The 27106-nt window shown below is 37.6% G+C and overlaps 1 protein-coding gene across 9 annotated transcripts in view; it reads left to right on the plus strand.

The window, feature by feature from the left end:
* LOC136877043 (lysophosphatidylserine lipase ABHD12) overlaps positions 1-8582 on the plus strand; it is a 159332-nt gene extending 150750 nt beyond the window's left edge. For 8 of the 9 annotated variants that reach the window (XM_067150852.2, XM_067150846.2, XM_067150854.2 and 5 more), the window contains 2 exons: positions 2310-2437; positions 4536-8582. In XM_067150852.2, the coding sequence (XP_067006953.2) occupies positions 2310-2437; positions 4536-4581 (174 nt within the window). In that variant the 3' untranslated portion in view covers positions 4582-8582. Of the gene's footprint in view, positions 1-2309; positions 2438-4535 lie in introns of those variants that run through there. The other variant, XM_067150853.2, reaches the window with a different exon arrangement.
* The last annotated feature ends 18524 nt before the right edge of the window (positions 8583-27106 follow it).

Below are 27106 nucleotides of genomic sequence, written 5' to 3' on the forward strand. Positions count from 1 at the left end.
ATCTGGTCAGCATATTCTGGCTGACGTGAGTGAGTTCTGCCACTGTATTGTTTCTGATTTCATTCGTAATGTTTTCTTTCAGTTCCTCGAGTGTATGAGGATTTGTTCTATACATTTTTTTTCTTTTCAGTTTACCCCACAAGTAAAAATCACACACTGTTAAACCTGAAGAACGAGGGGGAAATAGACCTATCTGCAAACACTTCCGAGATTGTAAGAAGGGAATCTTCAGCAGGAACTGAATCTTCTTAAAACCACCCACGCGATTTGTCTTCTTCCGTTAACTGTTGTAAGAACGGCGTCAAACTGCCGTCTTGGTACCACTGCATTTACTGTCGTCTTGAAAAAATAGGTCCAATTATTCGTCTTGCACTAACAGCATACCAGTCACCAATCATCCTAACATAATGAGGGACTTCATAAATACCATTAAGGATTTTCTGCTCACCAGTAGCAAGAGTTACGACTGATCACACAACCATTAAGATGAAACCAGGTCTCATCCGAAAAGAACACAAGCTGTGGGTCGAATAAACGATCATTCAATGATACAAGATACCACTCACAATATCTCACTCTCGTGACTGGATCAGCAGGTTTTAAACGATGGGCCTGTGTAAACCTGTACGGTTTGATGTGTAACAGCTTTGTAGCTCTGTGTGCAGAAGAAACCAAAACCCCTGCTTGTTGTGCTATTTTGTGAGTGATTTATTCGGTGACCATTCAAGATTCGCACCAATGTCGGCTAGCTTTTCCTCTGTTAAAACTGTTTGTGCGTGTGTGCTTTTTATTGAGCACTGAGCCAGTAGTTTCAAATTCATTTACAATTACGTGAATCTGTGCTCGTGGAGATGGCACTTCACCAGGAAATTGCTGAACAAATGCATTGCGTACCAGTCGAGCCGACTCGTACTTAAAATAACTTTCACATATGAAAATACAGTATTGCAATGATAACTGTGTCACCGTGTTAACAGCTGAGATTCAGACTGGTGACTGATGCTTGCAAGGTGTTACAGAAATTGATTCCCTTAGGAAACCTGAAATATTTGTCCCGAATGAGTAAATTTATAAGGTCGAATGTGTGCATGCTGTTTGCAAGGTCGAACTATGCATGTGCCTCCAATATTGCAGCTTACGTTTGGAGAGTGAAAACGTTGCTTGGACGGTCTTAGTTTATATTGGAGACCCTGTATGCCTTTATTTCATCAGTGTTAATATTTTGCTTGTTAGTATCAACAGAGCCTTTGTTTTTTTTTTGTTTTTTTTTTTGTCATAAATATTCGTCATGAATATTCGTCTGCTTTGCTACATAATACCAATATAATAGTCCTTTATTGGACATTATAATTTTTCCAGCTAACTCATTCCTGGTTGCCAGCATTTCGCCCCTGTGTGCTAAGTTGGGCTCATCACACCTACCAAGATGCATGGCTAGTGCATACCGTGGAGGCCACTGCGTAGGCTACTTGGAGCCACCGGCAGTGCCAATGCACTATGAGAGACTTTGTCTCATTACCAGAAATTATAATGTCCAATAAAGGACCATTATATTGGTATTATAAATTTTCTCATTTGGGACAAATATTTCAGGTTCCCAATGGGAATCAACATCTATATCATGCTTTGTTACATGTCATAAAATTCCCATCCCACAAATAATTTTTAAAAATCTTTTTCTGAACTCCAGGAAGGTAAATTGTGATTTGAAAGAGCTTTGTTTTCCCATATTTCTACTGTAGTTCATCAGAACGATTATCACGACTCCGGATATCACAAGTAACATTTCTCTGTTGCCCTGTCCTCGGTCTTCACACAATATTTGTTAATGATTTTCATGATTCTCTGAATCATTATCACTAATACATTCATCAGAAAACAGTTCTAAACCACTACTAGAAAGTTTAAAAATATATCTTCAATTTCGCATTCTTCCAAACCTCTCAGCACTACTCCACGATAAGTAGACAGCATGCTGTGAACTCATACCTGAATAATTTCTAATTGGAAGAGGATGTTTATAAACTAGGTACACAGGAAAGACTGTCAGTAAGGTGCTGAGAGCTTGGTGAGCCATGGGAATGCAGCGTGGTTTCTGAAGACCCTTCATTATTTCTGTCAACATACCACGTGTGTGACGAGCGCTGTGGAGCATTATTAACGGCAAAGGGTTAAAGGTCAAAGTTTCAAGAATACTTCATCAGATAATAATGATAATAATAATTATTATAATTTATAATTTTTGTGAAAAAGTTCGTTGTTATGTATTGAACTAATTTAAACTTAAGATATTTTCTATCTTTTTACAGTTGTTTGATACTGTGCAGCATTCAAGGCCAAAGGATGGTGGCCTTATATCATTTGTCCGCTTTGAAGGGACTCATCGTTATGGGCACAAGTATATATGCCGAGCTCCAGAACTGCCTCTAATAGTTCAGTAAGTAAAAAAAGAAAAGAAATTACTTAAACAAGGACAGAGTTTTAATTCGAGTGTTGGTGTCCTCACTGCTTCTTACACACTGCTGTCTTCATTGACCTGCTCTCTCTTTATCATTTACAATTCTTCCAGATTGATGGTAACTACCTAGATGTGTTGGAAAAAAGCTAGCCTTCTTAATTTCTAAAGTGCTAAATAAATTCCTGGAAATTGTACCCAATGGAACAGGTTTTCAACTTTTCTGCTGTTAATCTCTTCCTCTGATTATATAATGATTATATAAAATTCTTTTCTGTAAACTCTAGTGAAGTTTATGTTGGGTAGATGAGGATTAATTTTTAAAAAACTAGACGTGAATTATGGCTTTGGGCTGCTCACATGGTATCAGTGATGGAAGGAGGGAAAGTCAGTTGTGGAAATGTTTAGTTGGTTATACACACACACTTGGCGCTACCGCCTTAACATCTCACTTTACATGCTCAACCACAGACCATACTTTGTTTCATGTACAGCAACTTGAACTGCCCACATGAAACTGAAGATGTGTCAGGATGACTCCTCAATCAATGTCGAAGCCCACCCTCCTGATGATGCTGGGAAGCAGAAATGAGCTCATCAGGTGCTCAGAAGAAATGAAAGTACCAGAAGAATTGGTATTGATGACAAGACAGCTTGTCTGTTTGAAGACGGCAGTGTATGAAAATGTAAATATGTCGTCGTGCTTGTGTTTTCATGTTTGCCATTGTCTCCTTTTCTATAGCTCCCTCTTCCTCTTAGGGGCTGCCTGGCCGAGGCGGTAAAGGCGTGTTCGCCCGGAAGGACGTGGGCTCGTATCCCCCTCAGGAAGTCGTAAAATTTAAGAAACGAGATTTCCACTTCCGGAGGTGCATATGGCTCTGAGGTTCACTACACCAAAAATGAGTACCAGGTTAATTCCTGGGGGCAAAGGCGGCCGGGCGTAGAGCTAACCACTCTACCCCATCATGTGCCGCGGTTAACAATGTTGGAAGCCTTTACCTTCCACTCCTCCAAGGGCCTTCATGGCCTGTACGGAGGTGATTTTATCTTTGTCTTTGCCCTCTTCCTCTTCTGATGCTGTCCTGTCATTGTGTTTATCCTATTATGTGTTCCTGTCCTATACTTATTTTGAACAATGAGTCAGTAGTAGCCTACCTTATCATTTCCAAGTGACAATGGATTATAGTAATGGCGTTGCTAGGTTGGCTTCAGTTCTGTACATATGTCTTTGCAGGATCAGCTGTCTTGCGCCCTCTATAAGCCATAGGCCTTTCGCCATTGGAATGTGGCACATTTTTTTATTCCTCTGGGTGCAATCTATGCTGTATTGATTATTCAGTCAATTTCCTCTTTCACTTATATATCTTTGTGTTCAGTTTTGAAGCACAAGATTCTGCACAAATATGGTTCTGGTCCAGTTGACTGGAATTATATTTGTTAGATTGTTCTCAAAAAATGAACATTGTAAAGTTTGTTTGTCAAGGATCAGCCATCACATTTCACATGCTATGGGCATCTGCTCCAACTGCCTTTCTACTGCCATTGCTGTGCTGTTCACAGGGGATTGAGTACAAGGATGGCTAACCAGTTACAATCTTTCCTTCTTTTCCTTCCTAACAATATATAGTTGGTTGGTTGGTCCCTGTGAATATGGTAGTTTTTCAAATTATAAGCATTTGAAATGGACATATTTTTCATGTCATTTAGTTTCCCAAACTGATCCATATATGTAATGAGGCTGCCAACATGTCTGTGTAAAAGAGTTACCCCACCCTCTCATCCTTTCATAGTGCCAGTAGCACCTTCTTTAAATGTGCACTTTTGATTTTTGATTGAATTTTCTATATATGGCTAAGCTACATTCGAACAAGCTTTGTGACACGTAGAATAGCTTTTTGCAGTTTTGCTGTGAAATCATGTTTGGCACACAACTGGCAATAGACGTTTTGTTTGTATTTTGAATACTGGACCTAGTAACAACTAATTTTTTCCTAGTAGAAGTAGTGCCTAGTATTTATAGTCCTTTTCTATCATGTCATTGCTATGCTGACTTATTAATGCTGTTTGTTTTTTATTTCAGGGAATTTATTTCAAATGTCACAAAGAGCAACATCGTGAGTCAGTGATGAAGATGAACCTAGTCAAAATAAAATTGTTTTGAAAACCGAAGATAGTTTAGAAAAGGAAAGAACCTCTGCTGCAATACACAACTGAATATGTTCATATATTGTATATGCCATTTTCATTTATACATACATCATTAAGTAATTTTATTACCCTCCTGAAAGTTGTATAATTCTACTTAGTAGTAAATGAGCAGTGGGTAGTTTCCATATTAACAGTGGAAATCAGAAAACAATTTGTTGATATTCTCCATTACATTCAGACTATGTACTGTAGGTACAGACATAAAGCTTTCAGAACACCAATGTCTCTTTAATTTAAATCTTTTTCAATGGCAGTTAAGTGGATTTGTATTGTCCTTTTATTCCCATTCTAATGCATTGCAAAAGACATGTCTTAAAAAAAATCCTGTGTTACTTTTAGGAAATTCATTGTTGTGATTCAAAATGTATTTCATCAGTTTTAGCATACTTCATTTTCTGTACCATTGTAGTACCTTGTACTTGTGGTACTAAGACTCGGTTCAGTTATAGCAATTTCTTAATTGTCCATTTTAAACTGCTTCATACTCATGACTTGCTTCTAATTAAGAGTTTCTGTCGTGAGCTCCTAATTTTGCTTTCAAAAATAGGGATATTTCCTATCAAAATATCAAAATGATTTTATTGTAATGGACATTGACTTGCGGCTTAAAGACCAACTTCATTTAGATTCGATGAAATAGATCCCTTTTAGAACATTGAAGCAAATCTTTACAATTTTTAAAAATTATATATTGTGGTCTATTAAATTCAGAATATCATAGTTACATGAAAGAAGGTGTGGTTGGAAATGAATTTCTAAAAGAATGTCACAACTATTGCAAATAAGAAATTCATTCTTTATTTGAGGATACTTTATTATAATTGATTGAACGGCTTTAGTTTTACCATATGGGAAAATGTGTGAACTTGTGTCCATTTTGAGTGCATACCACTGTTAAAAATTCAGTTGAGCAAAACGAAGAGAATCTGATGTTTACCCTGAAAGTATCAACGTGTTATAATTACACTTCATTAATAATCTATAGCTTTATGGTTGTACTGTTAAACTGTTGTGGTAATATCAGTACTATTTATTCTGTGTTAGGAGTAAAGAAACTACAGTTACTTTTTCCCTGGGAATAATTATCATTGGAAGGGGTTGTAGATGGATTCATGTACAGCTTGAAATGTTATCTATTTTTATACATTTGCTGATGTCTCTATTTACTACTTTCCATTTCTTCTCATGATTGGATGGAATATAAAGATTTCTTGCATTTCCAATGAATAGATGCCCCCTCCTCTTTTGCCCTCCCCCTCTTGAAATGAAAAGGGAGCTTGTATTACTTGATGATGTAGGATATGTTTTCATTTGCATACCGTCATTAGTAACTTAACATACATGTTAAAATCACTGTACCATTAAATTGGTAGTTAATTTATTTCTGTCAGAAGAGTACTGTGAAACAAGTCAAGTGATAAAGTGATAATATGTTGCATTTAAATTAGTAGTAATTTATTTGAGGAAGTATGAGTTGCATGTGTAGTAGCTTCGTGAACTTATCTCCCAAAATTTTCGTTTGTTGCTGTACTCATAATATTCTGTATATTCCTTTATTTATGTTAAGAGATGTGTTTGTGAGTTGCTCTGTTTCAATTCTTTTTAATTGTTCAGGAGGCTTGTCCAATGAAAGTTTAATGTGATTTATTTTCTAGTCTCATTGAAAATTGGTATTCTTTGTCGTGTTTTCACACCTTTGCTTGTGTACTGAGTTTGTGAAGAATGACAGTTCAGGGCTTCAGTCATTTGATATTCTGTATCATAATATGAGTTCATCTAGAATATGAACAAAAATATTGTTCATGAATTGAGTTTATGACTGGTACTTATCAGTGTAAATCATGTGAATTGTAGAGAAGTAACATGCATGTTTACTTGTTATGAACCCAGTGTTGAGGAGAGCCCTACAAAATGTTCCAATGTAGTAAATAATGAATGAAAGGAGACCAGTAGATTCAGTCAGTGCTTTGGTTATGTGATGATCCGTGTGACTTTTAAGGGTGGATAGGTGGAGTCTTCTGCATAATTTTTTTTTTATTTCCTCCTCCTCATATTGATTAAATCCATCACACATACTTGTTATAAGATAAGTACAAGATAAATATTTCTCTGCGTCATGTATTTTAATTTAAAATTAACTTACCTGTTTCAAAAAACCATACACTAAATAAACTTCCATGTTGAAAATGACTGTCAGTATCCGATGTAATTTATTAAATCCATCCACTGGATTGAGACTGGCAGAATTTGTTAGCCTTTTTACCTCCTTGGAGAAATGTCAAATTTTCAGTCAAAAACTCATACTTCTTAAAATATATAAAAATGCAATGTTATTTTCAAAGATTTTATCATAAAATCACCACCTTTGTAAAATATGGAAACTTGTTCTCAAAGACAAGAAATTGTCAGTTCCTTCTTCAAGTTTTATCTTTTAACCGTGAAAACACTATTATAGGATACAGAAACCCTTCATCACCATTTGTACCTTGGCACCTGATTAAAGTGTAAATTCACAAGTAGTGTATTTGCATGTAGAACTATTTCTCCAATCAAACATTAAACTGCTTTATTTCCAAAATCAAAGGCAACTCTCTACTTCTCATACTCATTGATTATTCCAACATTTTCATTACATCAACAAAGGAGAGAAACTAATGTAAATGACAATATGAGTAACATTATAGCCTTACTAGATTTCACCATCGAGGAAGTTCTTTTGTATCTTCTGCGCTCTGTGTATGATGTTCTAAGGTGATTTCCTTTTTTAATGAACCATCTTCTCCCCATCTGATGCGCACCTTGGATGATGATTAACTGCACTGAACTTTTAAAGATGTATGATGTTACCAACCCTGTTTTCAAATTCGCTTATCTAATCAAAACCAAGAAAATAATCCTCAGACTTCTGTGTATACATTGAGTATGATCTCTTATCAATTATTCATCTGAGTCACAGAGATATCCATATGTTGAGATGTACGCAGTGCATGTGGTTCAGCTAGTGGATTGTAATTTGTATTTTTTTTTTGTTGTTGTTTTATAATGTTTATGTTGGTCTAAAGAGAGCATGAGTTAGTTGGGGATGCCTTTTCAGCAGTTCAAATGCAAAGAAATCCATTGGACTGGCATAAGTTAATTCTTGAAAAGGAAATGTAATTGAACTTGAGAACCTCCTCCCCGACAGCATTTTGGGCATTTTGAGTTCATATAGATTTGTTGTCTGTTCTCTCTCTTTTTTTTTTTTTTTTTTCAGTCACATGTTTTCTTTTAATAAATACTGTATCATAGCCTGTCACTATGTTGGAACTTGGAATTTTTGTGCTGAAAATAGTCTCTCTATCATATCAGTTAGATTAGTATATGGTCATAAAAACTTATTTGTACAGAAGTGGACAGAAGTGAAAATGTAATTTATTAAGTTGTCTTATTTCCACTTTGTGAAAAGATAATTATAAATGATATAGATTATCATTTGACTGCAGCCCCTTTTGGATGTGCTATTTGTTTTAGAGCTTAAGATAAATAATGGTGTGATTTATATGAGCTATATCTGAAGGTAAAGTTACTTCTGAGCTAACTCATAACATAACAGGATATTGAAAATGTTTTCTATGCATGCATCTTAGAATTGAAATTTTTAAGAGAGATGCCAGTGTGACTGAGTATATTTTTGAAGAAGTATGCATGTGTGTTCTTATTTATGAATAGAATCAATTTGTCATTCATTGTATCAATGTCTGTAAAATACTTTACATGTTCCTATTTTGAATGTTTTTCAAGCTTTCAAGTAGTTGTATTTTGTTATGATGCTCATGGTTCCTTTTATAAACAGTTGAGTGTGTGGAAAGTACTTTTATAGTGGAATTTTGGTCTGAGTATGTGCAATTTCATAACCTGATCAATAAATCTCTGAAATATATCATTAATGAATATTTTCTCTGAATTTATATTAACATAACTGTCTACAATTTTTGAAATCTCTTATCACCTCTATTTTTTAACTCTTAATTTTGTATTCCTTGAGTTTGCTCTCTGCAGTTTACTAAAATAATTTGTAGTTGTACCAATGATACCTTTGAAGATCATAAAATATTTCCTAATTTTATACTTTCTATGATCTTACTCTTCATATTGGTCCTTACAGGCGATATGTTCCTCTATTTTGTGTTATACATTGCTTCCATTGTTTTGAGTAATTATCCTTCACCCTAATTTTAAATATTTTTTCTACTACTTATGATTTGATTGTATGATTGGATGGACAGCATAACTGCATTTCTAAATTCTCCCGAATGCCACCTCTTCATTGAGGATTGAACTTGCTATCCTGAGAACTAAAGATCAACGACTGACTGACTACCTCACTGAGGTCAGCAGATCGAACACACTTCCGACTTGTATGCTACTGCTGATGTCCATATCCATTCTTAAATTTTAAATTCTCTTTTATTTTACTTTAGTGCTTTAGTATCTGAAATCTGAAATTTCAATATACACTGATGAGCAATTGAATTAGATACCTGGCTGGTAGCGTGTAGGACCCCCTTTCACCCTAATGATGTTGGCGATACAGGGTGACACGAGCTCGAGAAGACACTGGAAGCATCGGGAAATCATCCTGATCCACAAACACTGCACAGTCTCCCATAATGCATGAAGATTTGTCGGGAACAGTATCCAAGAGGCGCACATCCCTTTTTGACAGCATCATAGATGTGTTCAATAGGATTGGGTCAGTTGACTTTGAAGGCTAGGCAAGCATCCTCATGCTCATGGATTGTTAATCGAAGCAGTTGGCCAGAATTTGGGTGCTATAAGCGAGTGAATAAACTTGTTGTAGGTCTCATGCAGGGTGGTGAAGGTAAAGAAATGTGTGAATATGATCTGACAGCAGGTTCCTGTATTATTTGCTGATGAGAGATATTGGCAGATGCAGATGTTCCAGGGGCCACACTTCATCACACATGAACACTCTCCACATGAGGGTATCACTGTCCCCAGCCTGAGCTTTACCCAGCTATAGCAAGAGCGAACAACTGCCTCGTGCTTGGTGACACATTTGTACCCTGCCATCGCTCTGTATCAACTGATACCTCGACTCACGTGTCCAGGTGATCTTTTATCATGCTTCGGAAGTTAAATGACAGAGCAAGTTGGCCGTGTGATTAGGGGCACGCAGTTGTGAGCTTGCTTTCAGGAGATAGTGGATTTGAATTCCACTGTTATCAGCGCTGAAGGTGGTTTTCCGTGATTTCACATTTTCACATCGAGCAAATGCCGAGGCTTAGGCCACAGCCACTTCCTTCCCACTCCTAGCCCTTTCCTATCCATCAGTTAAACAATGATGTTCCTTTGTCTATATCAGTATTTTTGTCTCATGATATGCAGTGAGGAGAGATCCTCTAGTGGTAGAGTGGCTTCTGCACTCCATCGCGAGGAAATGGTTCTGAATGGTACCATCACTATTAACTAGCATTAAATTTGTGAGTGATCTGTTATACTGTGACCCTGTTTACACTTACTATCCAACCGGGCGAGTTGGCCATGCAGTTAGGGCCGTGCAGCTGTGAGCTTGCAGTTAGGCATACATATAATAAAAAACCTCCTATTCAATACTTTCCACGTTTAATGTGGTTATTATCCACATGATTTTATGTAGACTTATTTAGGTCAGGTACATGTTTCACCCATTATTTCGGGCATCTTCAGCCTGTATACAACCTTTAGGTCAAGGTTTGGGACCTTTTTAACCAATATAAACATACCAATATATACAATATATACAAACATTAATGAACTCTTAAGATGGGTAACATAAGATAATACAGTTAAGTTTTTTGGTCCTAATTTATCTAATCTGAAAAATGTCCAAAACTAAAATGGATCTTCCTTTTGGTAAAGAGGATTACATACCAGGGTTTATGTGACCCCAATATCAAATCATGTTCTTGACGTACCGTATCTGTTGACACGATGTGTCGTCAACAACAAGTGGAGATTTGAACTGATTGTTGATTGTAGGTTAGTCAAGATTTGAAAATATAAATTAAATGTGTTTTAACGTGGCAGTTCTAATCTGGTTAACTTAAAATGTTCAAAAATAAAATGAAATGGATCTTCTTTTTTATAATAAGTCGTGAGAAAGGATGATATTAAAACTGGGGCTTATTTGACCCACGATTTTCATTTTCATGTTCTTGACATAACTAATATTTAAATGTGTTGTCATGCACAAGTGGAGATTTAAAAAACCGATTGTTATAGGTAGACTGGTCAAGAACGTTAAGCTGTTTCTTAGTTTTAGGCTGCTGCTTAATTGAGAAGGAACATCCTAGACACTTGATACAGTCTTGTATAAATATTATTCCCGTTGATGCGTTGCTTGGTCTTTGGGAGGGATCTTAAGAATATCTGTAATGAAGTAGAAAAGTAATATTGAATTAAAAATTTAGAGCACGCGTTGTGATAAAATGTGTTAAACTAACACCTCTTAACTGTAAAATTACTTACTTGTTCAATTCATACTAGATGGACCTGTCTGTTCCAGCAGCGCCTCTCTTATCAACATTTCTACTCCTGGTGTTGTAGTGGTGCGGTAATGGAGGGACGGGGCATGGAGGGAAAGTGGGTGGTCTATGGGCGTATGTGCTATTGCTGGAGGGGAGTTTCTAGAAGCAATATGGGCGGGTTTAAGTTTTGGCATGGTGGATGAAGCATTTGAGTGTGGAGATTTAAAAAATTGAGGGATTTTGTTTTGATTTGAATTCACGATATTAATTAATCTAGGTGTTAATTCGTACAAAGGATTTTTAATTTCATTGACATCGTTGAGATTTTTATTTTTATTGTAGGTTTGGTCTAAAAAGATGTGTAGATTTTCCAGTTCATTCATTAATTTCCCTTTACCTATGCTTCTAATGATGGTAAGATCTTTATCTATGGATGTAAAGTGATGGCTCGTTTCTCTCATATGTTGGCTCATCGCCAAGTACTTATTGTGTTTTTGAGCGTTATAATGTACCAGATATCTCGTGTTAAAGCTCCGGCCAGTTTGACCAATATAAGAAAAATCACATTGTGTACATGTTAGTTTGTATATGCCGGACCTTGAATAATGGTTGCTATTGTGACTGACCTTGTCGTGGTTAAAAAATATGTTTCGATTGGTGTTAACTGTCCTGAAGGCTATATTAATATTGTGCTTCTTTACAGTATTTGCGATCTGATGGACGGCTGGGTTGTTATATGTAAATGTGGCGAAACTAGTTTTTTTTAGGTTTTTCTGGGACGAGATTAGTGGACAATTTAATTTTGATTTTATTAATCAAACGGTTGACCATATCTATTTTAAACCCGTTGAGTTGAGCTAGATTCATGTACTTCAGTTCAATTTTTAAATTGTTGGGAGAAAGAGGAATTTTAAAAGCTCTATAAATTAAATTATAGACAGAGGCTTGTTTTTGGGACTTGGGGTGTAGGGATAAATTCATAATAGTTAAGGGAGAGTATGTAGGTTTCCTGTATATTTGAAAATCGAAGGTATGTCCGCATGTAACAGTTAAGTCCAAAAAGTTTAATGAGTTCCTAACCTCATCCTCTGTAGTAAACTTAACATAGGGATCAATTTTGTTTAGGGACTCCAAGATCTTGTCACTATTAGTTACATTTTTGTCGAAAATTACGAAAGTATCGTCTACAAATCTGAGCCATAAACATACGCCTTTTATTTGTGTTATAATTTTTGTGTGTTCTATTGTGTCCATATAAATGTCTGCTAAGATGCCAGAAAGAGGGTCGCCCATCGCTAAGCCTTTTTGTTGGTAAAACTTTCCATTGAAAGAGGAAAAGTTATTGCTTAAGACAAAATTTAATATCTTCATGAATTCTTCAATTTTCATCTTACTAAGGCCGCTGTGTTTATTGATATTATCATTGATGATTCTTACAATTTCTTTGGTAGGGATGTTTGGGTACAGATTTACGACATCATAGGAGCACATTGAGTGATTGGGTCGCAGCTTAAACTTGTTTAGAATTTCGCAAAAAGTGACTGAATTTTTTAAAGGATGTTTATTATTGAATACGTAATGTTTTTTTAGGAAGCCGTGAATGAATTTTGATACTTTATAGGTGGGGCTGTTTCTACAGTTTATGATAGGACGTATTGGAATGTCCTTCTTATGAATCTTTGGTAAGGCTCTGGCTGTTGGAATACTAGGGTTCATGTTAAAAAGTTTTTGTTGTTCTTGTTCATTGAGAAGAAAGAACTTCTTATTAGAGTTTTTAGATTTCGCTGAATTCTCATGGTTGGATCTTTGTTGACTATTGTGTATATTTTGTCCTTAAGAAAGTCTTCTGTTTTTTGAATGTATTTGTTTTGATCTAGGAGAACTGTGGACCCTCCTTTGTCTGCTTTTGTGACAATAATGTTGTCGTCTATTTTCTATTTTACGTTCTGGATTAATTTTTTGTGGTTGAAATTTGAATTTGCGTTTATTTCTTCCGCTAATTTTGGTAGTTTCTTTTTTACCTCAAATCTGGTATCATTTTGTGTTTCCAAAGGGAGTTTAGAAATGTTAGCCTCGATCTCAGCTACTGTATTGATAATATCCGTTTCTTTTTTCTTGCTAGGCCAGTTATGTTTTAAACCTCTATTCAAGATCCCCATTTCTTCTTCAGAGAACTGTACGTCTGTCAAATTAACTACTGTGGGTGTATTGTCCTGAGAGGGAGCCGCATTTTTGCATGTCAGAACTACGTTTTGGTAACCGTGATTGGGTTGCTTTTAATTGAGATAGTTTCTTGTCGAGAGTAACTTGCTTCCTATCCAACAAAACAATCAATTTATTGTCCACATGTAGTTGGAAAGAGTTCCATTCTACGGATGTAAAGCCTGAGCTAACGCTAAATGAACTTTATATAACTGCAGATTTAAAAGTGACTTCTTTTTATATGACGCTTTAATTTCATTTCTTAACCAAATGTCGTTGACCTTGGTTTGAACTCTATTCAGACTTTGGTTAGTTAAGTTTTTTCGCTGTGTAGGCTTCAAAAATTTTGTAATGTGAGCTTGCATCCGGGAGATAGTGGGTTCGAATCCCACTGTCGGCAGCCCTGAAGATGGTTTTCCGTGGTTTTCCATTTTAACACCAGGCAAATGCTGGGACTGTACCTTAATTAAGACCACAGCTACTCCCTTCCAATTCCTAGGCTTCTTTATCTGACATGCTTGGTGGTGGAGTGAGTGAGGCTCCACAGTAATCAAGTGATTCGAAGGTGTTATACAGCAGTGAAAGTGATAGAAATTTGCGGAAGTGCTACATCTGTATACCAATCAATACACACACACGTCTTGTTGGTATTGATCTTCTTTTTCTTCCAAATTCGCATTGTAAAGAAAATGGGTCACCGAAACAGCAGAGTTGGAAGCCCAGCCATTACCAGTGCTGCCAACGTAGACCGCCTTGTGAAGTGTGCGCTCAACGACTTCATTAACTCGGACAGCTTCCTTGAAAAAATTGTGCAGGCTATTTCGACACGCATAACATAAGTGGTCATAAAAGAACTTGAAAACAGTTTAAAATTTAATATTGAAGCGGTGTCAGAGTTAACTGAAAACTTGAAAAGGAGGAGGCAGAAATCCGCAAACTGTAGGAGGATATGGATGCAAAGTGTGATTCATTGGAGCAATATAGCAGGAGAAATAATGTAAGAATTGTCGGCATCCCTGAAAGTTCGAACGAAAACTGCGATGAACTAGTGCTCAACGCGTGCAAAGCAGTAGGTGCAGATGTGAGACTTAATGACATCAATAGGTGTCACAGAGTAGGAATTCGATCTCCAGGAAAAGCACTACCTATACTAGTGAAATTTGTGTCTTATTGCTCATGGCAGGATGTCTTCACGAAGAAAAGGAAACTGAAAGGATCATGTACAACAATCTGTGAAGATCTTACGGCTATCAGAATGTCCATCTTGAACACAGCAATCCAGCATTTTGGACTTACAAACACTTGGATTGATTCAGGAGACATAATCAAGAAGGCAGACGGGATGAAATTAAAAGTTTGCCAGTTAAAGGAACTTCCTATGGCATAAGCTTCTGTTGCAGTGCTGCTTTATCACTTGACAATGTGAATCGACTCCCATCCTTTACCGTAAGTCACAGCCGAGAAGCTATCTTTTCATTTAGTATAAGAAACTCTTATCTATCTGTCACCTGTCTAACTACCTATACATCCATTTACCGTATTAATTGATATAAATATCTATTAGCTTATCTGTCTTCTTATCCTACCACCTGTCAATCGACTTACTCTTTAATCATTTTCCTAACTGGTTCTAATTTAAGTCAGGCCGCCGTATTTACGTCTGCACAGATCTAACATCAACACTACATAGAATAAGCTCCTACTCGAGTTATTCTGTACGCCTAATCTGCTGTTGCACATTATCATCATCATAATTATTATTATAGACAATTTAGCTATCAAAAATACGTAAATTGCTGATTATTCATTGGATGTATTCGCATGCTGTGTTCTACTTCTAGTTAGTTTTCATTTTAGCTATTGGCAATGCATACCACAAACAGCAGTAATCCCTCTGACCATAGCAATACTTATCCTTGTGACACTTCCCCTTCCCCACCCATCCCTTCAACCAGTCAACCTGCTTGTCCATTGACCCGAACCCCACCCCATGAAGCTACAACACATATTCTCCAGTCAGCCCTAAATAGACATAAAAGTGCACTTCACATATGTCACCTTAATGCCCAGAGTTTAGTTTCTCAAACTCGTATAGATGAACTAAAAGTGATTTTCATTCCACTGTCCTTTGATGTCATCTTATGCAGAGAAAGTTGATTGAAAGTCAAACTTCAGGCTAAGAATCTGGAATTACCTGGCAACTGCCTTCTGAGAAATGACAGACTTGGCAAAGGGGGCGGTGGGGTCTGTGCTTTTGTCTCTTCGCGCTTGAAACCTCAAATTATCTGTCAGTTGCCTCAACAGTATGAGTGTAAACCTGAGTATATGTTCGTAGAGATACAGATCACTACTGTGAAATGCTTTGTAGGTGTTATATACAAACCGCCTAAAGCTCGCCGTCTGAATTACTTATTAGAGACTGATCTTAACCGACTGTTACCTATGTACGAACATTTTATAATGATGGGAGACTTCAATACAAACCTTCTAGATCCAGATTCCTCCGAAGCCACCCATTTATTGAATACGTTTCAGGCATGCAGTATGGCGATCCTCCCACTTTCTCCCACTCACCATACTAAAACTTCACACACACTACTGGACCTAATAGTAACGAACAACCCTGACAGAGTATTACATCACAGCCAGACATCTGCTCCCGGACTGTCCGTCCATGACATTATCTTTATAACTTCCGCATTACAATGCCCCGAACATGAACCTAAGTACACGACTTACCGAGACTACAGCCGTATTGACGACGAAAAGTTATTGGAAGATGCTTTTTCAATGCCGTGGTGGGAGATAACTCATAAAACTAATATTGACGACATGGTCACCACTTTCAATAACATGATACTACATATTTTTGACAAACACGCCCCTCTACGAATAGCACGCGTCTGTAAAAGACTCTCCCCGTGGCTAAATGATGATATTAGAGCAATGATGGCTAAGCGGGATGCAGCTCATAGGAAATATAAACATTACCCGACAGAGGAATACTTTATCTATTACAGACAATTCAGACAGTAAGAAACGCTCGACTACGGTACGCCCATGACCTTATAAAACCTGACGTAAGACCCGCTACTTTATGAAAGCCAGTCCGCCATTTTGGACTAAATAAACTGGACAAGGTAGACGATGTGGAAGTTTCTCTTGATGAATTGAATAATCACTTTGTATCACCCACAGGCAAAGACAAATTTTATTTTAGTTATGTCTCACCCCTGCAAGTGAAAGCGGCTATCTTGCGAATTAAAACTAAATCCACAGGGGTGGACAATATATCGTCGCTGCCGGGACAGAACCTCCTATGTGAAATATTTTAGCTTAGAAATTTAGCCGGTAAAGTTCTGTCATCTAAGGTGCAATATTGTGTGAAAATTGTCAAGGCATTCTCGCTCTTCATAACGTATGTGCTGCGGGTCAGTATATCTCCGGAAATATTATCACATAGGACGTTTCATCTCGGCAACGACGATATGTATTATGATGCTAAAGAAAATTATCGACGCTATTATTCCAATATTGACATTCATATACAACTTCTCCCTTCAAAATAGTGTATTTCCAACAGTCTGGAAAATGGCCCTGGTACATCCTTTACCGGAGACAAAATCTCCTAGACTAAACAGTGACTACAGACCCATAAATATACTATCAATAGTAGCCAAGGGACTCGGAACACATTGTGCATAATCAAATCACCAACTATCTCAACGACCACGACATACTAGACCCACACCAGTCAGGTTTCCGATGCAATCACAGTACATGTACTGCCTTACTAAGCGTGACTGACGATATAAGGGTACGTTTATGCTGCAGCCTGGCTGCTGGCACATCGCCAAGCCTCGCTGCTCGATGTTAGGCGATGATGAAACAAACCAATATATCTCAATCGGTTCTCTTACCCTGGAGCCCGGCTCATAGTTGCGCTGCTGGCAGCTATCCTCGCCACATCCATGGTCTCAAACACGTTTGATTTTCCAGCCTGGCACATCGCCGGCTATCCTGTAACTTGGACTGTGATTGGTTATTTCAAGGTCACCCACTCTCCCACTCTTCCTCTCTTTGCACTATATACACACGTTCAGTGATCACTTGCTCTCTGAACCTGTCTTCGAATGCAATGTAATTTGGAACCAGCGGCATGCGAATCATCATAAGAGGTTCATATGGGATAAAAGGAGTGACGAGATGACGAGCGGCCAGTAGACCATTTTCTACGTTTTATGAGGGAGAGTGGCTTGTTTTATCGTGTTTAAAAGTGAAGTTTCTATTTGTGTTTTAATTGTTTTATTGTTAACTACTATTTTACTCTACCAGGCGAGTTGGCCGTGCGATTAGGAGCATCCAGCTGTGAGCTTGCATCCTGGAGACAGTGGGTTCGAACCCCACCGACAGCGGCCCTGAAGATGGTTTTCTGTGGTTTCCCATTTTCACACCAGGAAAATGCTGTGGCTGTAACTTAATTAAGACCATGGTCGCTTCCTTCCTATTCCTAGGCCTCTCCTATCCCATCGTCACCATAAGACCTATCTGTGTCGGCACGACGTAAAACAAATAGCAATAACAAACTATTTTTTTCTATTGACTATTTGTTTATCTTCGTGCACTTTTAATTTGAATTAAATATATTATTTTACTACTATGTCAGTGCCTTATTGAATTTTATTACGTTTTACTCTTTTTAATTTTAGAGGAAAATAAGGCATTGCGAATTAGATCCACTGCTTATTTTAAATTCATAATAATTGTCCTCATCATTATCATTTTTCTAATCCTAGTCAGTGGGTTAAATATAACTTTTAACCCACTTCGTGTCATCTCGTACCATCAGGGGCCGATGACCTAGATGTTAGCCTACTTTAAACAACAAGCATCATCATCATCATCAAACTATGGAATGACATGGCAAAAGAATGCAGAACGATTACGTTAACTTTGTTCTTTTATCCTTGCCATTTAGGGGACCTCTATCATTACAAGTAGGTGATTTATATGAAGTACCTTGTTTTTCATGAAAAATTCGACAGTTATTTTTTTTAAACTGCAAACACATTTTGTTTAGGAGACCTAAATAAAGACAAAATGAGATACTCCATAACCCCTTATTTTACATTATTCAAAAGTACTATTAAATTACGAAATGAAGCATTTGTAGCGTCATTTTTCAGTCAACTCCCGCAGTAGAAATGCACTGAAAAATCCAGGCGAAGCATTTTACACTTTTTATTTCACATTCAGTACACCATATTATTGTAAGATACACTTGCCAAGAGAACTGTGACTCACTTGTTAAAAAAATCTCTGAATTTATTCCCCACTTCTAAAGCTTCAGCTGGAGCTGTGTTGTTTCTCCTCAACGGGGTAGCTCTTGGAAGTACGTCTGTGTAGTCTAAGTGTTCATCCCCTCTATATCTGTAATCAAATTATACAAAATACAAACCGCCTTAACTATCGGTTCCTCTGTTTTAAATTTTCGACTACAGCTGAGAGCTGCCAGCAGCATGCGCGCTGGGCTGCTGCAGGGTAAAAGCTCCATGGTGAGCAGCCTGGCTATAGTCAGCAGCGAGATGCTAGGGCGAGCATCCATGTGCCAGCAGCAAAACTGCAACATAAACGTACCCTAAGACAGGCTATTGATGAGCATCTAGTATTATTAGACTTCAGCGAAGCATTTGACTCTGGAGACCGTGAGTTGCTCCTATCCAAACTTTATCACCTAGGGTTCTCCTACAGTACTCTGAGATGGTTGGGAGCTTATTTACACAAACATCAACAACGTGTCGTCAATCAAGGTACATTTTCTTCGTGGCAATATGTGAAAAGAGGGGTCCCACAAGGGTCAACCCTTGCTCCTTTGCTATTTTCTGTCTATATCAACGACCTAGCTAAACAGCTGCCACATTGTAAACATCACATCTATGCTGACAACGTACAATTGTACATCCATGCAAAACAAATAGATGTTTCGACAGCAATCGAGCAAATTAACATGGATCTAGAGGGCATAAATAAATGGTCTTCCCAGCATGGACTTATTTTGAACCAAAAAAAAAAAAAATCCCAAACCATAGTAATTGCCCACCCGAGACTTATTTCCAATAATTTACGCATATCCATCCCTGACGTACGATTTCAAAATCAAGCTTTTCCCTTTTGCAACAGCGTAAAAAATCTCGGAGTAACCATTGACCAGCACCTCTCCTGGACGGATCAGACAATATCTGTGAGTAGACGAGTTTTTGCCATGTTGCACACATTAAATAATTTCAAATTTACTTTTCCGTTCAGTTTAAAGAAGAAACTAGTTAAAGCCCTCGTTCTCCCAATATTCGATTGTTGTGACGTAGTGTACAGAGACGTGAAAACCGAGCTTCACGATAAACTACAACGTGCACAGAATGCCTGTGTAAGATATGTAATCTGAAATTTTCAGATCATGTTACCCAGTCTTACGTCGACCTCGGATGTCTACGTCTTGAAAAGAGACGCATGCTGCATACCCTGACTTCTTTGCACCGAATTCTTACATTACAATCTCCAACTTATCTGTATGAACGATTTCATAGCCTTTCTGAACACCATGATAAAAACACCAGAGCGCTGAGCTCGACATCGCTCGCTATTCCTAAGCATAAATCCTCGACCTACACAATTCCTTCACTGTTGTGGCCAGCCGTGAATGGAACTTCCATCCACAGGAGGTCAGAGGGATATCAAACCACGGAAGATTTCAAAGTAGGTGCTCAAAATATCTATGAAACGAGCTTGTAGTGCGACAGTCCTCTTCTTCTTCATCTTTGCTTTCTTCTCCTCATGGGCCTTCTTCTTCTTTTATTATTATTATTATTATTATTATTATTATTATTATTATTATTATTATTAACAGTGTAAGCGAGTACTCGGCTATGGTTTCCTGCATAGTTATCCCAATCCCCATTTTGTAATGTTTTTCACCCACAGTAAACACACGAAAACTGTAACATTCGTCAGTGTGATATATTTCTGGAATTTGGTCAAATTAATTGTAAATACTAGTAGGTTTATCTATATTATTATTATTGTTGTTGTTGTTGTTGTTGTTGTTGTTGTTTGAGTCATCAGTCCATATATTGGTTTTGTGCAGCCCTCCATGCCACCCTATCCTGTGCTAACCTTTTCATTTCTACGTAACTACCACATCCTACATCTGCTCTAATCTGCTTGTCATATTTATACCTTGGTCTACCCCTACCGTTCTTACCACCTACACTTCCTTCAAAAACCAACTGAACAAGTCTTGGGTGTCTTAAGACGTATCCTATCATTCTATCTCTTCTTCTCGTCAAATTTAGCCAAATCGATCTCCTCTCACCAATTCGATTCAGTATCTCTTCATTTGTGATTCGATCTATCCATCTCACCTTCAGCATTCTTCTGTAACACCACATTTCAAAAGCTTCTATTCTCTTTCTTTCTGAGCTCGTTATCGTCCATGTTTCACTTCCATACAATGCCACGCTCCACACGAAGTCTTCAAAAACATCTTTCTAATTCCTATATCAATGTTTGAAGTAAGCAAATTTCTTTTCTTAAGAAAGCTCTTCCTTGCTTGAGCTAATCTGCATTTTATGTCCTCCTTACTTCTGCCATTGTTAGTTATTTTACTACCCAAGTAACAATATTCATCTACTTCCTTTAAGACTTCATTTCCTAATTTAATATTTCCTGCATCACCTGCCTTTGTTCGACTGCACTCCATTACTTTTGTTTTGGACTTATTTATTTTCATCTTGTACTCCTTACCCAAGACTTCGTCCATACCATTCAGCAGCTTCTCGAGATTTTCTGCAGTCTCAGATAAAATAACAATATCATCGGCAAATCTCAAGGTTTTGATTTCCTCTCCTTGGACTGTGATTCCCTTTCTAAATTTCTCTTTGTTTTCCTTTACTGCCTGTTCTATGTAAACATTGAAAAGGAGGGGGGACAAACTGCAGCCTTGCCTCACTCCTTTCTGGATTGCTGCTTCTTTTTCAAAGCCCTCGATTCTTATCACTGCAGACTGATTTTTATACAGATTGTAGATAATTCTTCGTTCTCGGTATCTGATCCCAATCACCTTCAGAATCTTAAATAGCTTGGTCCAATCAACATTATCGAATGCCTTTTCTAGATCTACGAATGCCATGTACGTGGGCTTGTCCTTCTTGATTCGATCCTCTAAGATGAGACGTAAAGTCAGGATTGCTTCACGTGTTCCTACATTTCTTCTGAAGCCAAATTGATCTTCTCCCAACTCAGCTTCCACTTGTTTTTCCATTCTTCTGTAAACAATACGTGTTAAAATTTTGCAGGCATGGGATACTAAACTAATGGTGCAATAGTTTTCACACCTGTAAGCACTGGCTTTCTTGGGAATAGGTATAACAACATTCGGCCGAAAATCGGATGGGACTTCTCCTGTCTCATACATCTTACACACTAAATGGAATAACCTTGCCATGCTGGATTCTCCTAATGTCAAACTCTGACCTCAAAATTGGGTCTCCCATTTCATCAGCATCAACAGCCTCTTCTTGTTCCAGAACCAAATTCTCTACATCTTCAGCTTGATACAACTGCTGGATATGTTCCTGCCATTTTTCTGCTTTGTCTTCTTTCCCTAGAAGTGGCTTTCCATCTGAGCTCTTAATATTCATACACCTAGATTTCCTTTCTCCAAAGGTTTCCTTGATTTTCCTGTATGCAGCATCTACCTTTCCTACGACCATACAACCTTCGACATCCTTGCACTTCTCCTTCAACCAGTCTTCCTTAGGTACCTTGCACTTTCTATCCACTTCATTCTTTAGTCACTTGTATTCTTTTCTGCCCTCTTCATTTCTATCATTCTTGTATTTTCGTCGTTCATCAATCAGGTCTAGTATCTGCTGAGTTATCCACTGATTCTTAGTTGATTTTTTCTCCCTTCCTAACATTTCTTCAGCAGCCCTGCGGACTTCATTTTTAATGACTATCCACTCTTCCTCTATTGTGCTTCCTTCAGCCTTTTCATTTAGTCCTTTTGCAACATGTTCCTTGAAACAATCCCTCACACTCTTTTCTTTCAACTTGCCTAGATCCCATCTTTTTGCATTCTTTTCTTTCTTCAATTTCTTCAGCTTCAGCTGGCATTTCATGACCAACAAGTTGTGGTCAGAGTCCACATCTGCTCCTGGGAAAGTTTTGCAATCTAACACCTGGTTTCTGAATCTCTGCCTAATCATAATGAAGTCTATTTGATACCTTCCAGTGTCTCCAGGTCTCGTCCACGTATAAAGCCGTCGTTTGTGGTGTTTGAACCAAGTATTGGCAAGGACTAAATTATGATCAGTGCAGAATTCAACCAGTTGACTTCCTCTTTCGTTCCTTTGTCCCAATCTGAATTCTTCTACTGTATTACCTTCTCTTCCTTGGCCTACCACTGCATTCCAGTCTCCCATCACAATTAGATTCTCGTCACCTTTTACATATTGTATTAAATCTTCTATCTCTTCATATATTCTTTCGATTTCCTCGTCATCTGCTGAGCTAGTAGGCATATGGACCTGCACTATTGTGATGGGCATTGGTTTGGTGTCTATCTTGATGACAATAATTCTTTCACTATGCTGGTCGTAGTAGCTTACCCGCTGCCCTATTTTCTTATTCATTATTAAACCAACTCCTGCATTTCCTCTGTTTGATTTTGTGTTGATAATTCGGTAGTCGCCTGACCAAAAATCCTGTTCTTCCTGCCAACGTACTTCACTCATACCAACTACATCGACCTTTAGTCTATCCATCTCCCTTTTTAGATTCTCTAATCTACCACAACGATTCAAACTTTTCACATTCCACACTCCGACTCACAGAATGTCGGTATCCATCTCCCTGATGATCGCCCCACCCGGAGATCCGAATGGGGGACTAGTTTACCTCCGGAATATTTTACCCTGGAGGAAGCCATCATCAGTACATCATTCATACAGAGAGAGCTGCATGTCCTCGGGAGTTAGTTACGGCTGTAGTTTCCCGTTGATTTCAGCCATGCAGCAGTATCAACACAGCTAAGCCATGTTGAGTATTATTACAAGGCCATATCAGTCAATCATCCAGACTGTCGCCCTTGCAACTTCCAAAAGGCTGCTACCCCCCTTTCGATGAACCATTCGTTAGTCTGGTCTCTCAACAGATATCCATCCGATATGGTTCCACCTGCGGCTCGGCCATCTGCTTCAATGGGACACGCAAGCCTCCCCACTGCGGCAAGGTCACATGGTTCGCAGGAGAGGATATTATTATTATTGTAATTCGTTGTATGTTAATTTCTTCGTAGGAAGCAAAATGTTAAGTTATATTGTGTATTATAATAGATATTTGCATGTACAGTAGGATAGCATAGTACCATAGTAATTTGTTTCATTCTCTTTTTTCATTTATTCAGTATTTTATATATTTTTTATGTATTTCACTGGTTAAGTGTAAGACAGGGACACGTGTCCCTAACTTTGCCACTTAAAATAAACCATATCTATCCATCTATCTATCTATCTATCTATCTATCTATCTATCGTCACCATAAGACCCATCTGTGTCGCTGCGACGTAAAGCCACTAGCAAAAAAACAGAAAAAAATATCACTTAAGATCCAAGCTAGCCAACGGCGACACTTGAAACAGACACCTTGTACACCATTGACTCTCACAGCAAAGGATTTTCCTGAATCAGCGTATCTGTGGTGCTCTCTTGACATAGTGACCAGCGGAAGTCCAGTGCTGCACGACTTCAGAGATGAAATGACCCATACGTCGGGAGCTGACAATCTGGCCACCATCAAATGTGCTGAGATCTCATCTCTTAACTATCCTGTTCTTAAAAGTTACTTGCACAGCCAGTATGAGGTCTGGCGACATTGCGTTCATGTTTCACGCTATACATTCACCAGGCCAACTACAGCATCATTTCTCCTATACGACAGCTACCTCTAATATAATTGCTCATTTGTGTATTTGTCTCCACTCCTATGGCAACCACAGGATCAGTTGCTGAATCTGACGTTTGCTTCCACTTCTGCCAGGCTTCTCTCATTTGTCTTTTCTATCCAACTTCCTTTGGTCAATCCTCCTCCTCCTCCTATCCTGACGCTGATATTATTAGGTTTACAAGGCCTGGGATGCCTTTCTATTGTGTGTCCCTAAAGATTTTAACCTCTTCCTCCTTTTTTCTTCTGAATAGAGTTAAACTGGGATGGATGTCTAGTATGATTGTACCTCATAAAACAATTTTGCCATCACCACTACCACCATTATCTTTGTCTCCAGTTTTTATTGCTCTTTTTTCTTGTAACTTTTCTTTTCTTGTCAGCACACTGTGCACTCTATTAGAGTAGGTCAGTTGGCTGATTCGGGCAAGATGGGACATTACATTTCGTTGACTATACAAGTATATTTTGCAATAAGTGGAGCTTCGGTGCACTTCATTACTTCCAAAACTTACAAGGGAGAGTATTATTCATTATTTTAAAAATAAAAATTTTCTGGTGAGAATAATAATTCCTTATTAACAGTTTCAATTACACTTTTAATCATTTTTGACAGTAAATGTGATTAAATTACAGCTCCATAATGTAACTTGCGGTATAAGCCCATAACAATGAAAAATACGACACTGAAATGGACTGGAGCTGATAATCTAGCCACCATCAAATGCACTGAGAACTCTTGTCTTACTTATCCTGTTCTTAATTGTTAGTCGTACGGACACTATGAGCTCTGGCGACATTGCATTCATGTGTCGCTATACAATTACATTCACCAGGTATAGTCAATAAAAAGACATACATAAATATTCAGTAATATACCTGGATACTATTATTTCAGGGTTTTCAACGTTTTTATGGAAGTTCTCCTTTATTGTGAGATAGTTTGAAAGTAAAATATAACACAAAATACTAACAATTCTAATTTGCACAATACTTTGTACTCTATGTCATGGTCTCAAAGAAATCATTTCTTGCTGGAAACCAGCATGTTCATGGTCTGGAATGTGATCTTTCCTAGATTCTGTACTTCATCAGTTGGAACTGGTAACTCCTCTCTGTTAATATCCTTCAAATACCCATTACTCTTACTTTCCCCAAGCACCATCTGTACACAATATTCGATGGCTCACCAAATTTATTCATTCTGTAAACCCCATTTGACTACTCTTTGTATTTACAATGGACTATCATTTCCATATTATAGCAATGAATTCTGCAGTGTTTTCATAGCCATGTACAATCAAGGAGGCTTTGATGCTCTTGTCAAAAATCTTTAAAGCAAGTGACACTTATTGCTTCTCTAGATTGCTAGGATACAAAATGTTTAAGTTCAATTTGTATCCTTCTTTCAAAATATTGTTTCTTTCATGTTTCTCAGGCTACTAAATTTGGCTCTTTTAAATGTATCTCTACTGCCGTCCCCTGTTCCGAAATCAAAGGCAGGCAACGTGATGGGTGAGGAAGGATCTTTTTGGTTTATCCAATTGTTTCTAACGTTCTTCAGAAGATGAATAGTATCAAATAGTATGCTGGGGGGTCTATTTTGGGCATAAAATATGTACATTTGTCATCAGAGCCTTCGTTAAACAAACTAAACATATTCTGATGAACTTTAACATCAGAAATGATGCACAGAACTTTTAAGTTACAGTCCTCTAAAAGTTGTGCAGTTTTCTTGGTTTGCCATTTCAAATCCTGAGATTGTTTCCACTAGATATAAGGCAACGACATGTTCTAAAGAAGAAAATGCTGATGATACCAGATAAATAAGAACAGTTGTTGATTCTGTAAGGTGATCATGGTTTCCTGCGAAACCTCTAATCTTTTGTGACCTGTAATCTATTCCTTCATTAACAATTCATCCTATTGCAAAGTAATACACTTCTATTCTACTCATTTTGTCCCCGACGATTATTATAAAATGATCATTTCCGTTCACCTGATTTGGTGAAATACAGGATGTAAAGAAGCAGTGAGTTGCTGCAGCTACTTGGGATTTGGCAGAATGAGAATTTTGTTGGCTCTAATTGTCTCAGCACTTTTTTGATTGTATGTAAATGAGGAATGCTGTCAAAAATCATCCTCAGAGAATAATTTTTTCGAAGTGAAAATTAAGCAGATATGTTTTGGAAAAATCAACTTCGTCAGCAAACATTTCTTCATAATTTTTTATTTTTATGTATTTTAAGTCCTGAAGCTTGGATTTCACATTCTGAACTAATATATTAACAGATGGAAGACTATAACTTACATTACTAAACTGATTAATTAACTCTTGCAGCCAACTCCCCTTATGTAACAATAGCTGTGGCCCAAGAATTTCACTTAGCACTCGATACACTTCACTGTCATTCACTTATGCAGGAAATTTTTTCTTGTCTTTCCTTTCTTTGTTGCTTTTCATGTGATCTCTCCCTTTTGGTATAAAAATTAAGTATTAGGTTTATGTTAAAAAAGTAGATTCTGGGCAGTTGTAAAAAACCTGTCTCAGGATGATTTGCATAGCAACTTCCCATAGACTTAGTTACCGGCTCTTGGACGTGAACTTTCACACGACCAGCACAGATATTTCCCTTATTTTTCATTTTATTGGCAAAAGGTACAGAACAAAAGAGTTTGTAAATCAATTTTATCATGAGCAGTTTTCCTTTAAAGCCAACTGTAAAAGAGATA

This window comes from Anabrus simplex, chromosome 7 (assembly GCF_040414725.1).
Source record: "Anabrus simplex isolate iqAnaSimp1 chromosome 7, ASM4041472v1, whole genome shotgun sequence".
In the NCBI taxonomy this organism is placed as follows: domain Eukaryota; kingdom Metazoa; phylum Arthropoda; class Insecta; order Orthoptera; family Tettigoniidae; genus Anabrus; species Anabrus simplex.